At 36.6% G+C, this 14,363-nt stretch overlaps 3 protein-coding genes across 4 annotated transcripts in view; 1 reads left to right on the top strand and 2 right to left on the bottom strand.

Annotated features, from left to right (window-relative positions):
* Positions 1-2,907, bottom strand: part of LOC104899991 (50S ribosomal protein L4, chloroplastic) — a 3,238-nt gene extending 331 nt beyond the window's left edge. The window contains exons 1-2 of the mRNA XM_010687298.4: positions 1,936-2,907; positions 1-7 (exon numbers count right to left, since the gene is read on the bottom strand). The exon at positions 1-7 is cut by the window's left edge and continues 331 nt beyond it. Coding sequence (XP_010685600.1) covers positions 1-7; positions 1,936-2,791 — 863 coding nt within the window. The 5' untranslated portion in view covers positions 2,792-2,907. The remainder of the gene's footprint in view (positions 8-1,935) is intronic.
* Positions 2,908-6,025: 3,118 nt separating this feature from the next.
* LOC104899989 (josephin-like protein) lies at positions 6,026-12,265 on the top strand. Of its 2 annotated transcripts, XR_791028.4 has the most exons (3): positions 6,026-8,089; positions 8,239-9,011; positions 11,517-12,265. XR_791028.4 is itself a non-coding variant. In XM_010687296.4 (2 exons), exons 1-2 carry the CDS (start codon positions 8,003-8,005, stop codon positions 8,698-8,700), a joined length of 549 nt encoding a protein of 182 aa, XP_010685598.1. In that variant the 5' UTR covers positions 6,026-8,002; the 3' UTR covers positions 8,701-12,265. The 2 variants fall into 2 exon arrangements, 1 of the variants encoding a protein (XP_010685598.1); XM_010687296.4 differs by having other exon boundaries at positions 8,239-12,265.
* On the bottom strand, positions 11,649-12,053 carry LOC104899990 (hypothetical protein). Its single transcript, XM_010687297.3, has one exon. It carries the CDS (start codon positions 12,051-12,053, stop codon positions 11,763-11,765), a length of 291 nt encoding a protein of 96 aa, XP_010685599.1. The 3' UTR covers positions 11,649-11,762.
* Positions 12,266-14,363: the final 2,098 nt, after the last annotated feature.

The raw sequence follows: 14,363 nt of genomic DNA, 5'->3' as shown, positions 1-14,363 counted from the left end.
ACGCCGTCTGCCACAGAACCAAATTTAGATAAGGTTAAAACTTCATTTCTTAAACAGGCATAAATAACCAAATCAGGAAATTCAAAAGAGAAATATGAACCAGAAAAATACACAGTTTCCATTTTCTCGTCGTCAGTTTTCATATAAATACGAGTGATGTATGATCAATTTTAAGTTCATATACAACTTACAACTAGAATGTGGCAGTTATATTGGAAAGGGCCTTAATCTCTATAGTGTTGTAGTATAAACTAGAAAGAAAAACAACACTGCTGAGCGAAGTGATTTGAGTTACATCTAAACCACACTATCTAGCAAGTCGCCTTCACGGGCACAGATTAAATTGACAAACAAGGTTAGATCCATAATTATTGCACTTCTTAAGGACTTCCATTATTTAGGGACTGATGGATCTAATAGTTTAGGCAAGCTCGATTACTTGCCCATATATACTAGGCAGGATAGGAAGACAATATAACTAATGTGTGCTGTTAAAAGCTCCATATATCAGCTTCTTTAAGAGAGTATTCATATATTTTCTCTAACTGGATGTGCAACTACCATTTTTGGCACAGACAGAAAACCTTGGACATAAAGGAAGATGACGATGCTACAGCCTACAGGTTTGTTTCTGAAAAGTTTCTTCAAATAAAGAAAGATGGAAGAAAGACAGAGAGAATAAAAAGAGGCTAAGTAATGAGAAGAGAGAGAAAGTGAATTCATATGCCAAGAAAGGTATGTTGCAACTGTTTCAAAGCATCTCCGATAGTTAAGCATCGCAACTCACAAGAGGTATCTATCAACTCTGAAGCCAAATAACTATTAGGTTCACGATCCATCAGGCAAAAAAATAGATGGCCATCAGCCAGGTAATGGCATTGTAAGTTATCTTCGTACAGGGAAACACAGACTCAGCTCAGTAACAACTTTCAGCCGGGAGAAAACTGCAACCTTTTTTGCCTAATAACTACCCAACTTCAAGCAGTTTGAAGTTTGAACCCAAACCACCAGCCCTCGAAATAGCCTCTCAGACCTGCCGTTCATACCTAAGAGAAAAGATCTCCTTGCAACAAAAGGCTTCTGACATTCTATCATAGCGGAGCTTGTTGATTTATTCAGGTGCATATAAGAGCACTAATCATTCATATTCTCCTATATCCAAATAGCACACCACTGAATTAAGACAACAATCCCATCTCTTATTTCTGCAATATCTTTTTCAGTTCGATACAAAGCGATCCAAAACTCCAAGTGATACACAAGAAAAGTGTGGCTCCGAAGGACTAATTATGAGCAATAAAGCCTGTCATTTCCCACAAAAACAGCAGGAAATACCAATCATCACACTTACATAACCATTGATGTCACCAATCTCACAACTCCATTTTCATAAGCACCTAGAGCTTACTCCAGACACCCAATGTTCTTCATACGCACTCAAAAAAACACAAGAAAAACGCGAATAAATCAAGTTTAGACCTCCATGATCTTCCACCCAGTCCTTTTACATATATCTCATCCAATGCTAGTTTAAAAAAAATCACTCTGAATAACTCTAATCTTTAAACAGCAATACCAAAGCCAGCATCTAGAAAGATAATACAATAAACCAAGATGCAATTGCAACAACAACAACACAATGTACTAACTACTAAAAGGCTTAAAAGCTCTCCCTCACTTCAAACTTCAACCAAATTTCGCCATATCTTTTCGGTTTCAGAACACAAATTATTCTACAATATCAATTCAGCAAACTGCCACTTTATAACATCAATGTAACATACTAACATCATAGGTAACTACTATCAATGCAATATCATATTCAATTCACACTATCAATTCAATATTAGCTAAAACATAACATAATGCAAAAATCATACTCTAATTGGACAAAAGTAGTAATAATACACAAGATAATGATTGATTAGTGATTACCTTCCTCTTCTCCATCTTCTTGGAGTTGATCCTCTTGATCATCATCATCATCATCATCAAAAGATTGAACCCCATACCTGTTATTCAAATAATCAACAGCTCCTAAAGTAAAAACCAACTTCTCAGCCCCTAAAACATCATACAAATTCAAACTCCTAGGAGTTAACATCTTCAATGTCCTAATATTCCTCCCAGATTTCTCCACATTCTCCTCCAATTCCGTCATAAAAAACATCGATTTTTCCGACGGCGAAAGCCCCCATCTAAGCATTGCATCAATGAACTCCTTAGTCTTAGGCTTCTCCTCAAAATTCTCCCCAAAATCCTCCACAACAAACGCATTTCCCAGAGCACTAGCAATGGCAGTAGACAAAGCAAGCCTCTTTTCCTTCTTGTTCATCTTTATGGTCCAATCTCTGGGCTTAGGCCCAAACACCACACCACCACCGGGCCGTAGTGGTGACCGCTGAGACCCACGACGGGCCCGGCCCGTTTTCTTTTGTGGGTAGGGCTTGCGCCCACCGCCGCGGACCTCGGCCCGGGTGAGGGTGGAGGCGGTGCCGCGACGCTTGTTCTGCATGTGGGTTATTAGGGCCCGGTGGACTACGGCACGGGCCGTTTCGGGTGGGGCGGTTTTGAGGTTGAGGGAAGTTTCGCCGGTTTTTTCGCCGGAAAAGTTGAGGATTGGGAGAGTGGTGAGTTGGGATTTGGTGGAGAGAGAAAGTTGTGGGGTTTTGGAGAGAGGGAGTTTGAGGGTGGGTTTGAGAGAGAATTGGTGGGATTTTGAGGAGAAAAGAGAGGAAGAGAAGAAGGAGAGAGAAAGAGAGGATGAAGTTGCCATTGTTGTAGTTGCCATTGTTGTTTGTTTGGAATTTGGGGGGAGGAGAAATGTTAGTTTTCCTAAGGCTTATCCGTTGTGCAGAGAGAAAGAGATAGCAACAGATTAAAGAGTGAAGAAGGAAGAGGGAAGATGTCGATTCATCTCGGACATATATAAACTTTATACTAATGGGATTGGCGTGAGTGGTTAAGGGTCTCTGGCTTCTTAATCAAATTCTCCATTTCGAGCTTTAGATATAGAAAAAATTTCAGTTGGAAGAAGTGTTGTCCTTGATTTACCCATGCAAACTCCCGCAGGAGATGAAGGTGGTGGAAAACTCGTCGTAATAGGACCTATATTTATAATATATAAACTTTATACTCCCTCGGTAGGAAAATGGATGTTACACTTTTTGAAAATTAGACAATTCACCTACTATATTTAACTAAGCATTTTTTAGTTTAAGATAAAATCAATTATTATTATATGACATATCGTTGGATACGTCTCGATGTATACTGTAACAATATTAACTTCTTATATTTTTATTAATATACAATTAAAGTTATTATTAATGGTCAAAGTCCTGCGTCGACAAACGTGAAAGTCAAAGTGTAACATCTATTTAGTTACTGAAAAAGTGCATCAACTGACATTTTCGTAAATAAAATATTATTATAGTATTAAGTTGTAGGGGAAAGTGTACATTTTTCTGTTTTTTCTTCAAATGAATGGGACGGGTTCATATTTGATATACTTGTCTCAAATTATGATACAAATAGTCAAAGATAGTTTAAATCTGTTTATATTTTTACGATATGGTAATTGGGTCAAATTGAGTAGCTTGGGTTTGGTTATGGTCGAATTCAGCTTTCTATCAATGACTTCAAGTTGAGATAGGGTATGGTTATGGGATCGGATTAGAGACTATTATATTTAAAGTGATAAATTTGTAAAGACAATGAAGAAACAAAAAAAAATACTTGGATTTATACAATAATCTTGGGAGTTCTTGTACTCGATACTAAATTAGTGTCAAGATTATATATTTGATTGTCATTTTATGGGTCCAACAATAACTTTTATTTGAAATCTTTCGTGAAGGCTCAAGATGTCCGAAGATGTGTTCCAAGGGGTTGAGGCCCTCTACGCTGCATCAAAATGCATACCACAACTTGATTTTAGAATCTCTTAAGTCGGGTCTGAAAATGGTCATCACATCATCCAAGTCTTGAGATGCTTTCAAATGTCTTCCATGACCTTATAATGCATCCCAAGGAGCCTATTGCTCGGGCATCGTGAATGTCCAAACTCGTGTGTTAAACTTTGAGGTTGGCAATTTTGAGGCCATTTTCGAAACTCTTTGGGGCCAGTAAATAATTTTTATCATGAACCTTTTTGAGGAATCTCGAGATGCCTCGGGATGACTCGAAAGATGTTGGAACCTTATGCATTGTCTTAAAATGCCTTTCACGACTTGTTTTTCATTTTTTCCAAGTGCATTTGAAATGGCTCCAAAGGTCACTATAAGCCCGCTGGAAAGCCTAGGTATGCATTCAAAAGGCCTTTCATAACCCAAGATGCACCCCACGGGCTGCGATGCTCAAAATACTAGAATGTCCAAGAACGTGTATTATAGCCTTCGATTTTAGCTAATTTGGGGCTATTTTTGAATTTTTTAAGAATCAGTGAGTTTTTTATGAGGAACCTTTTCGAGGACCCAAGGATGCCTTATGATGACTCACGGGTGGTTGAAACCCTCTACATTGCCTCAAAAATACCTTTACAACTTGTTCAACCCTAAGATAGATCCTGAGGCCACCATTATATTTGAAGGCTTAGGGATACTTTCGAGTAGCTTGCCATAACCTAAGAATCCATCTCATGAGCTTTATTACTTGAACGATGAGAATATCCGAAAACGTGGATAATAATCTTCATTTTTAGCTATTTTAGGGTTGTTTATAGAATTCTCCAATCCCGACGATTTTTCAATAATAGGAATCGATCTAAGGGATCTATGATGCCATATGATGACCTACAGATGATTAAGAGACTATGCATTGTCTCAAAATACCTCTAACGACTTGTTTGCATCAGTTCAACCTTGAAATGGCTCTGAATGCCACTATGTGCTTGTTCAAAGGCTTATTAATGCTTTAAAATGGCCTCCACTGACCCGTAGATGCATCATGTGGGTTCCATTTCTTGGAAGGAGAATATCAGAAAATGTATATTATAGCCTTCAATCTTGCCTATTTTTGAATTTTTTTTGAGGCCGACAAAATTTTCATCAAAGATCTTTCTAAAGGCCCCGTAATTCCATATGATGACTCACGAGTGGTTGAGACCCTTTACATTACCTTAAAATTATGTCTTCCATGACTTTCTTCATCCAATTTAACCATAAAATTGCTCTAGAGGTTCCTATAGATAGTCCTGTTCCACCACTTGTGATGTTTTCAACTAGATAGGAAGAGTGGTCGAGAACCTATTATACCAGCGAGAAAATCAATCTCTCATGCATAAAATGTGAAATCATTGTCTCAATTATTTCAATTCATGATCCCTAATTCTCTGATTGATGACAACACATCTAAAGGGATTCTTTTACCTTGAAGAGTTACATTACTAGCTTGTAAATTGATTCATACCTTTTGAATTATGGTTTTTTCACCACATACTCCTGTGATATTTGAAAATTCCCAGGGTACCCATCTTGTTAAAAAATGCAACAGGTAACCTTACTATTTCAACAAAATACACGAAATATCCTTAATGACTAACGGTGTCAAGTTTTCGTTAGTCATTAACCCTAATTAGGCCCTCTAACCTAATTAAGCCCTCAATCCCAACCCCAAAATCCTAACCCTAACACTTAACCCTCACCCCGTCCCCCCCTCTTTGCCCTCCCACCCCTTCCACTACCCTCCATAGCCCATCCTCCAACCACCCTCGTTGCCCCCTCCCACATCCCCTCCCCCCCACAGGGCTTTCACTTGTTGATGGTGGCCTACTCACACAGAATAATACTGAAAGAGTATGGTGTATGGATGACGATGGTCTGGTGTGGCGGCGTGGCGCGACTTCAGAAGGAAAGGGGGTGGTGCGACTAGCTGGTGCGCAGAGAGAAAGATTGCTTTCTTTAATAAGGGATGCGAGAGGGGGCTGCGGGTGTGCATGAGGGTGGGCTACGGGGGGTTGTGGGGGTGGGGGTGAGCTACGGGGTGAGAGAAGAGGTGGGAGGGCAAAGGGAGGTTGTGGTGGTTGGGTGGTTAGGGTTTACGGTGGGGATCAGGTGTTAGGGGAATAGGGGTTAAGAGTTGGAGTTTTGGGGTTAGGCTTAGAGGGCCTAATTAGGATAAGAAGGGTTAACTATGGTGACTGATGAAATCATGACGTCGTTAGTCATTAAGGACATTTCGTGCATTTTATTAAAATAGTAAGGATATCTGGTGCATTTTTTCAAACAATAGGGATACCACATGAATTTGAAATACCATAGAGGTAACTAGTGAAAAAACCATTTCATTTACACCAATGACTAAAGGGATTACATCATCCTTCTAAAACAAATTCTCATCCATTTATGATAGAGAACGTATTGTGTCGGACTCGTCCGACCATAATCTTTGGTCGGACGACTTTCAGGTGGTTCCAATTTTTTTTCAGTTAGTCTTCATTTTTTTCAGGTAGTCTTCATTTTTTTTCAGGTAGTCTTCATTTTGTTTTCAGTTAGTCTTCTTTTTTTTTTCAGTTGGTTTTTGTACTTCAGTTAGACTTACTTTGGGTTTCAGTTGGTTTTTGTTCTTTTTCAGGTAGTCTTCATTTTTTTCAGTTAGTCCATTATTTCTTTCAGTTGGCCCATTTTTTATTTCAGTTGGTCTATTATTTGTTTCAGTTGGTATACATATTACGAAACAAAGTCCAACTGAAAGAAAACAAAGTCCAACTGAAAGAAAACAAAGTCCAACTGAAAGAAAAAAAAGTCCAACTGAAAGAAAAAAAAAGTCCAACTGAAAGAAAACAAAGTCCAACTGAAAAGAAAACAAAACACTAACCTCTGCTTTCTCTCACTTTCTCCTTCTTCTGATTACTCATTCTCTCTCCTCTTTCCAAAAATTGCAAAAAAAACACACCAATTTCATACGTTTAATAATTGCTTCCACCATCATCTTTCAAATCTTAAATTCCCATCTTCATTGAATTCATTCAAACAGAATGAACATTTGGAATCGATTCGGAAGAATAAAATATGCTTGAAAGGTGGATTGGCCACTCGAGTTGGTGGTGGTGTGAGTTTGTTGAATATGCAGTTGAGGACGGAACATTCCGGCATTCTAGCGGCATCAGGTCATGATTTTCAGTCCATCACCAACATTTACTTATTTTTCAGGACTCTGTTGTTAGGTATGGATATGCCACTACTCGTCCATGAGCTATCTGCTATTGTAGCTCTCGGATCTTATGTCGGTGCTACCTCCTCCTTCCTCTTTGCCTCTCTCTCCTTCGTTAGACAGCAATGTTGGTGGGGTTGGTGGTGACAACAACGTTGTTGATGAGGGTTCTTGAGTTGGTAGTGACAACAACATTGGTGGAGTTGGTGTCACACTTGAGAGGTGAGCCATGGAAAGAAATGGAAGATGAGGTGAGGAAGGTTTTTGAGTTTGATCTGAGTTTTCGTGTGATTTTGTGGAGAATTCAGAATTGCGTTATTTTAGTATTGGGTTGGGCTCGTCTGACCATAACTTATGGTCAGACGGTCTGACCCAATACTTTCACTTTATGATAACCTTTTGAAAAAAAAAAACAGCCAAAAAGCAATTTTATCTAAAATTAGTACATCCTCTAGGTCATAAAAGTGAATCTTTTTGCAAAATTCAGCAAAATTGAACCCAAAAGTTTGATCATTACAAATAAAGACCACTTTAAGAAACGTAATTTATTTGTTTTTAAGGGATGGCGGGGAAGAATAACTGCTGTCTAATTGTCCTTTACTTCACGCAAAATACGCAAGAACCATCTGCGTGATACGTTCGGCCAAATTTATAAACATATAAAACCTCCAAAATCCAGCATTTTCTCAGAAATCTCAGCTCATCAAAAACTAAAGAGTAGCAAAAACCCTCTTTCTCTCTCCTTAATATAAGAGCCATTTTCACTCAAATTTGTAAATTCCATTGTTGGGCAAGAAAGATTTGAAATTGAAGTTCTGGGTTCTAAAGTTGGAAACTTGAGAGAGTAAAAATGGAAGAAGAAATGAATGCTGAAGTTTACCATGAACGTCAAAAGTTGCAGTTTTGCCTCCTTCATGCCCTTAATAATCTCTTTCAGGTAATCCCACTTTCTTTAATTTGATTACTATTGTCTTGAACCATGAGATTTTGTCAATTTTGCTTGAATAAATGATTAAATAAGTAGTGTTTCTTGTATGTTTATGGTTGAATCTTGATGAATTAATTAAGGTTATTAATGAATTTTAGGAGAGAGATGCATTTAGCAAAGCAGATTTGGATGGAATAGCTGAAGACCTGATTTTGAATAATCCCAACCCAGTAAAATGGACCCCAATTTCTGCTGTTCTTAATCCTCACTATAATATGTTTACTGGGAACTATGATGCTAATGTGTTGATGGCTGCCCTTGAAAGAAGAGGTAAAAGACTAACGTGGCATGATAAGCGAAATCAGGCTGCTACGATTAATCTTGATGGGTTGATGGGGATTGTTCTGAATGTTACTGTGAGAAGGTTTGCTGGGCTGTTGAAGAATAGGCATTGGGTTACTTTGAGAAAGATTAATGGGGTTTGGTATAATTTGGATAGTGATCTTAGGGCTCCTTCCGCTTTCACGAATGTGGATGGTGTTAGGGTGTTTTTGGATAGTGTCATTCGCGCTGGTGATCAGATTTTGCTTGTTACTAATGATAACTTGGATGCTCTTTGATTTGTACATTAGGTCTTTGGTATAGAAATCATATAGAATTTACATCTAGCTTCAAATTCTTTGGGATGTTTCGAACTAGGATTGGTGGATGCTTTCGTTTGCTAGTTGCTATGTGAGCTGTTTTTTTTAGGGAGGACTGTAGAAGGAGGTGAAAGATGGATGATGTTCGTGTTTTGTGTTTTTCCTGTGGGCGAACGGACTGTAGTGTAAAGATTCAAGACTGATTTTGAGCTTGGTTTAGTAGGTGGTAGCCTGGAAGTTGAAGATGGACCGTGATAATCATCCTTCTGGCTTCTATTACGATAAACTGTGTAAGCATTTGTTGCCGAGTTGGTCAGTTTTTTGTTCTTTTTTGTTCATTGTGCACAGTTGGTTTGCTATATTCTGCATAAACAACAAAAACATGCAAGTTGTATAGCTTTTCTTGAGTTCATTGTTTGTATATGTGTCTTCTTATAGGGAATACTTCTAGCAAATTTGGTATAGAATGTGACTTTTGTAAAGTATATCATTACATGATTGTGCAACAAAGCTTTGCTCTTAGTTCATTAAAAAACTCTATGCCTGCTGACTCATACCAGCTGTAGAAAGTTTTCTTTCATTTGTCCTGGGTACATAATGGAAAATATCATATTGTTGTCTTATTTTGTGGAGTAAAGAGTGTTTCTTATGTTTCTCTTATATGAGGACTCTTACTTTTTCCACGTTTTTTCTTTAATGTGTGTGGCATATCCGTCATATCCCTCAGCCCCAAAGTGGGAAAACACTTTGGAAGAGAGGGAGAATACGTTAGTGCATCAGCTTTGCAAGATAGTAGATGTACAGGAAGAATGGGGTGACTTTTATGAGTTCTCTTTTTGTAGTTGAGTGACTTTTGGTGAGATATAGGGTGACTTTGTTGAAACATGAGGGACTTGGACCTATCCTACAATTTACACCGTCGGGTGTCTTGCATAAGAATATGCCAAATTTCAACTAATTTTGACTCCTTTCTAGGCGTTTCTCTTTTCCTTTTGCTACATCCTATCTAACAAATTAGGAGATAAAGATAAACATGATGCAAGTTCAGTTATGTCCTTTTTAGGCATTATGTCCTTTCTGGATTGTTTTCCATATATGGTTGCTGCACTTTGGTGATTTATTTGCTTCTTGGGTTAGCAGGCAGCTAAATATCACTCAAGTTTCACTATAATATTATGTGAAAACATTTCAGAGAGCTATTTCTCGAGACTTCATCCATTGACTTCATCCATCCACCTCTCCCTATCTGTTTTTCGGCTCCCCCGAACTAAACTAAACTCCCTCTAGGTAATTTTTTAGATGTCAGAAAGTAATACACAAACATATTATTTCTCGAGAGAAAAAGGTAATGGGGTGACAATCTCGAAGAAGATCAAGAGCGGTTTTTCACCTATGCGATTCTTGAAGAGTTTTTGTGTAGGAATCAGAGTTGCCTTCAAATATTTAACAAATAGAAAGTCTTCTTCATCCAAGAAACCATCTTCGGGGTGGGTGAGGCCAATCGATTCAGTAGAAGCTCATTCAAGAGAAGCCATAGACGATTGCATTGATTACATTAAGGCTTGTTCTCCATCTCCTATTTCAAAACCTTGTGATTCGAAATGTAGCACCTAGTTGTCTTTCGGGATGATGATTGCAGGTTGCAGTAAAGAAGAGATAGTGCTATAATGCTCTTGCTTCTGCAGGGATCCAAATCCCGAAAATGGTTCCGTTGAGTTGTCTTTTGCTTCTCATCCCCCAACCTTAATTTTTCTTGTCTAGAGATTTTCCTGTGTAACGTATAGTCTTTTATTGAAGGGCAATACTGTTCTGTTTGAGACTGTGTTGAAGTTTTAAAATCTTCTCTTTCAAATTGATGCACACCAGGTTTCTGGTTTCGCTGTAAACTTGTTTCTTTGTCCTCAACCACACCTAAAAAACTACTAGATTAGGTCCAAAGTGACTCACAACACACGGCCTCAGAAATGTGGATGGCCTCAAAAAATTTCATAGTCCATACAAAAAAACATAACCCATGACCTTTTTTTTTCATCTCAATGTAACCTTAGTGTTCATTAGATCTTTTGATTGAGAAAATTGACATGAATGAAGCATAATAAAATGTATATATTTCAAATTTGTGTCATTTTTTTTTCTTTAGTCCAGATAATTAACTAAAACATGGGCCAGAGCAAGACTAGCAGACATTAGACAGCCTCATTCTATGCCACCGCAGGTTCTACCTCTAATTCTGTGCTAAAAATTTAGATGTGTATCAGACCCTCAGGCTGAGTTACACCCTAGAACAACACATCCGTTATTTGAAAAAACTAGGAGCATATAACACTGTTATACACACTTCCTCTGCTTTTTTAGATGCTTCATTTGCCTTTTTGGTGAATGTATTAAAATAATCAAATGTTGCATCTAAGAAAAAGAGGTAATATAAGTTAGAATGACAAAATAATCTTTTGTGAAACAGTTATAATTTGTTTGTTGAAGAGGGTATTTGCAATATGGTGTCCTAGATATCCTGATATCCACAGTCCCCTTGTTATATGTATAATAGCCTTACAACTAAGATGAATCCCTCTTGCACAGAATCTCAAACCATCTTAGAAGAAGAGTTGCCTAGTTTTTGCAACTCAATAGATATAATTTGCATATCACAACTTTTTCGACTTTAATCAACTCTGATTGTTTATTGAATTTTGATTTACATTTATTGTTAAAAGAACAAAATGAGGCGGCGAAAACATTCAATTGTAGTATAATGTGTGTTCATAATTCTGATATTGTTGTCTTGCTTATCTCAGAGATTAACATGGATTAGAAGAAGCAGCTAGAAAAGCAAATGATTGAATGATAGAGAGATTTGATAAGAAGACATGTATAATTTGATTCCTATAAAAGCATGTTCTCTAAGAGTGACATAACAAAAGATGGAATGATAAGAATGAGGTTGAAACATTAAGATAACTGAAATGATCCAATGATATTATACATATAAAATGGACAAGACATTGCAGTAAAGTGATAAGTGGAAAGAAGAAGATGATCAACTAGTCTTTCTTGGCAAATAGACCTCCAAAGCCACCCCCATTACCACCAGTCTTCTTCTTACTCTGCATCGAAACCGTGCCTTTCCTTCCATTAGTGGTCCCAGCAGCCTTCTCTTCAACCTTCTGAAGAAGTGGGTCTGTCTCATAGAATTGATCTTCCTTTGCTACTTTACCCAAAAGCCAATCCACAAAGCTTTTTTCTTCCGTGGGTGCGCTCGAGCCTTTGGTCGCTCTCGTGGTGAATACTCTCCCGGTGGCCGCTGCTCCGAAGACGAAGGGCAAAGATGCCATCTCACTTGTGCTGAGCTTGAGCTTGTGATGGGTGTTGTTGGGTTAAGCTAATAGTGGAAGAGGGAAACTAAGGGAATAAGTGCTCTAGGATAAACAGTTTTATTGTAACTTGTAAGGCTTAGGATAATATATGCAACTTGTATATAGAAGTGTTTCAACCACGGGTTTTTCACAAGGGTCTTATAAATCTTATCTTTTATTTTATTTTTATATTTCTGGTTTTTGTTTTGTCAAATTTTATTATGAGAAACAGAATTATGATAAATTGAGTATGGTCGTGTGCTTGACACGTGGTTATTTCTGACCCATCCTCTTATCCATACTACTAAAACTGTTTTCTGCCAATGCTTAACATTCACTGCTCATTTAAATTTCAACTGCGATTGCCTGTCTTTCATTTGCTGTGCTGCTCGATTAAGTGATGACTAGTTTTATGCGATGTGTGCGAAAATATATAAAAAATTATTTTTTTTTAGGAGATGTAGAAAAATTAATTAATTATTAATTATATATAATAAATTAGGGATTTTTGAATTGTTGACGGTTTTTTTTAATGCTTTTTTCATTATCTTTTTTACTTTTTTAATTAATATGTAGTATCTTTTACTATTTTTACTTTTTTTTAATTAAAATAGTTACTTTTTTTTTCTATTTTTTGGTGTCCTACCCCTCTTAACATATACTTCCTCCGTTTTTTTAGGCTTTGTTTGGTTCACATGGGAAGTAATTTCCCATGGGAATTTACATTTCATGGGAAATTCTTTCCCTTGTTAATTTCTTAGAATTAGACAAAATTCTTTGGTTGACATTATAGGAAATTGCATTTCCTAGGAAATTACTCACCAAGGGGGCTTGGTGAATTTCCCTTCTTTCATGGGAAATTCTATTTCCCTTGGAATTTGTATTTCCTATGCTTCTCTCATTTCCCTCCAACCAAACATAACACCCATAATGTATTTCCTAAGAATTTATATTTCCAGGGGAAATAGCTTCCAACCAAACAACACCTTATAGATGCTACATTTCCCTTAAATGGAAATGTCATAATAGATGCTACATACCATAAATGGATTCTTTTCACCATAAAAATCTTAAAATACTATTAAAAATGGTGGTCCCCCACCTTCTCTTTTAAAATACTCATATTTTTTCCTTAACAAATGTTTTTTTATTCAAAAAGTGGTGGTCCCCCACCTTCTCTTTTAAAATACTCATACTTTTTCCTTAACAAATGTTTTTTTATTCAAAAAGTGGTGGTCCCCTACTTTCTCTCTCTACCTTTCTTAAAAACCCCCCACTTTCTCTATGTAGCAAGAATAAAAACACGGAGGAAGTAGAATAGAGATATAATTGCAATTATAAATTATAAGTAATCTCATATATATTTATTGTTATTAACATCATTTGTACTCCATGTGTTTCATTTTAATCTACCCACTTATATTTTTCACGCATGCCAATACAAAACTTTAAGGACATATATCTTTAGTTTTGTATTTGTAAAAATTGTAAAAAATACATATTAATAAAATATATGTTATGATGAATCTAACAAGATCCCACATGACTATATTTCATCCGCGTATAAATCACAAATGATGGTCAAAGTGAAATTTGTGAATAGTGTAAAATGTTAAATGTGTAGATTATGAGACGGAGGGAGTATATATTAGTAACCCGGTATAATACTAATTATATCACAAAATTATAACCTTAGTTTATCAATAAACCTATTTATAATTATCAAAAACCTTGTTTATACTAATTAGTAACCCCCTTCGTACAATCAACTAATGGTTTGGTCATTGGTGTTGCTTTTCAGTTGTACTTTCGCTCTTTGAGCCTTGAGGTAATTTTTTTAAACTTCAATCTTATTTTTACATTAATATATAAACAAAAGTATTATCCATGTAAAATATCATTAATCAATTTTTCAATTTGTTATAAATTTTCTTTTTGATAGGAAATCTTTTATAAATTGAATTAATAAGTAATTCAGGATATAAATGTCAATGTTGATTGTATAGACTATGAAGAGCAGAAGTACAAACTTATAATTAGAGGTATAAGTCATCAAATGAAATACTAGTACATCATTGCAAACTATGTATTTTACGTGGCGCTACCAACTACACATTAACCAATCAAATAAGAATCCAATTTATTTTTAATTGAGTTTACGTTAATAGGGTTATATTTCCAGTTTCCACGTACACATAACTATAAGTGATGTCTATTGGTAGCATCCTTCATCGTAGAGGTCTCAATGGCAAAATTAACAGATTTTAACAGTATCTTTATCCAATCTAC

This window comes from Beta vulgaris, chromosome 7 (genome assembly GCF_026745355.1).
Source record: "Beta vulgaris subsp. vulgaris cultivar EL10 chromosome 7, EL10.2, whole genome shotgun sequence".
In the NCBI taxonomy this organism is placed as follows: Eukaryota; Viridiplantae; Streptophyta; class Magnoliopsida; order Caryophyllales; family Amaranthaceae; genus Beta; species Beta vulgaris.
This window is presented reverse-complemented; position numbering and strand designations above follow the sequence as displayed.

Coding starts and splice junctions, on each gene's coding strand:
- LOC104899989 (XM_010687296.4), top strand. CDS start 8,003: ATGGAAGAAGAAATGAATGCTGAAGTTTACCATGAACGTCAAAAGTTG. Junction 8,090..8,238: donor CCCTTAATAATCTCTTTCAG/GTAATCCCACTT, acceptor AATGAATTTTAG/GAGAGAGATGCATTTAGCAA.
- LOC104899990 (XM_010687297.3), bottom strand. CDS start 12,053: ATGGCATCTTTGCCCTTCGTCTTCGGAGCAGCGGCCACCGGGAGAGTA.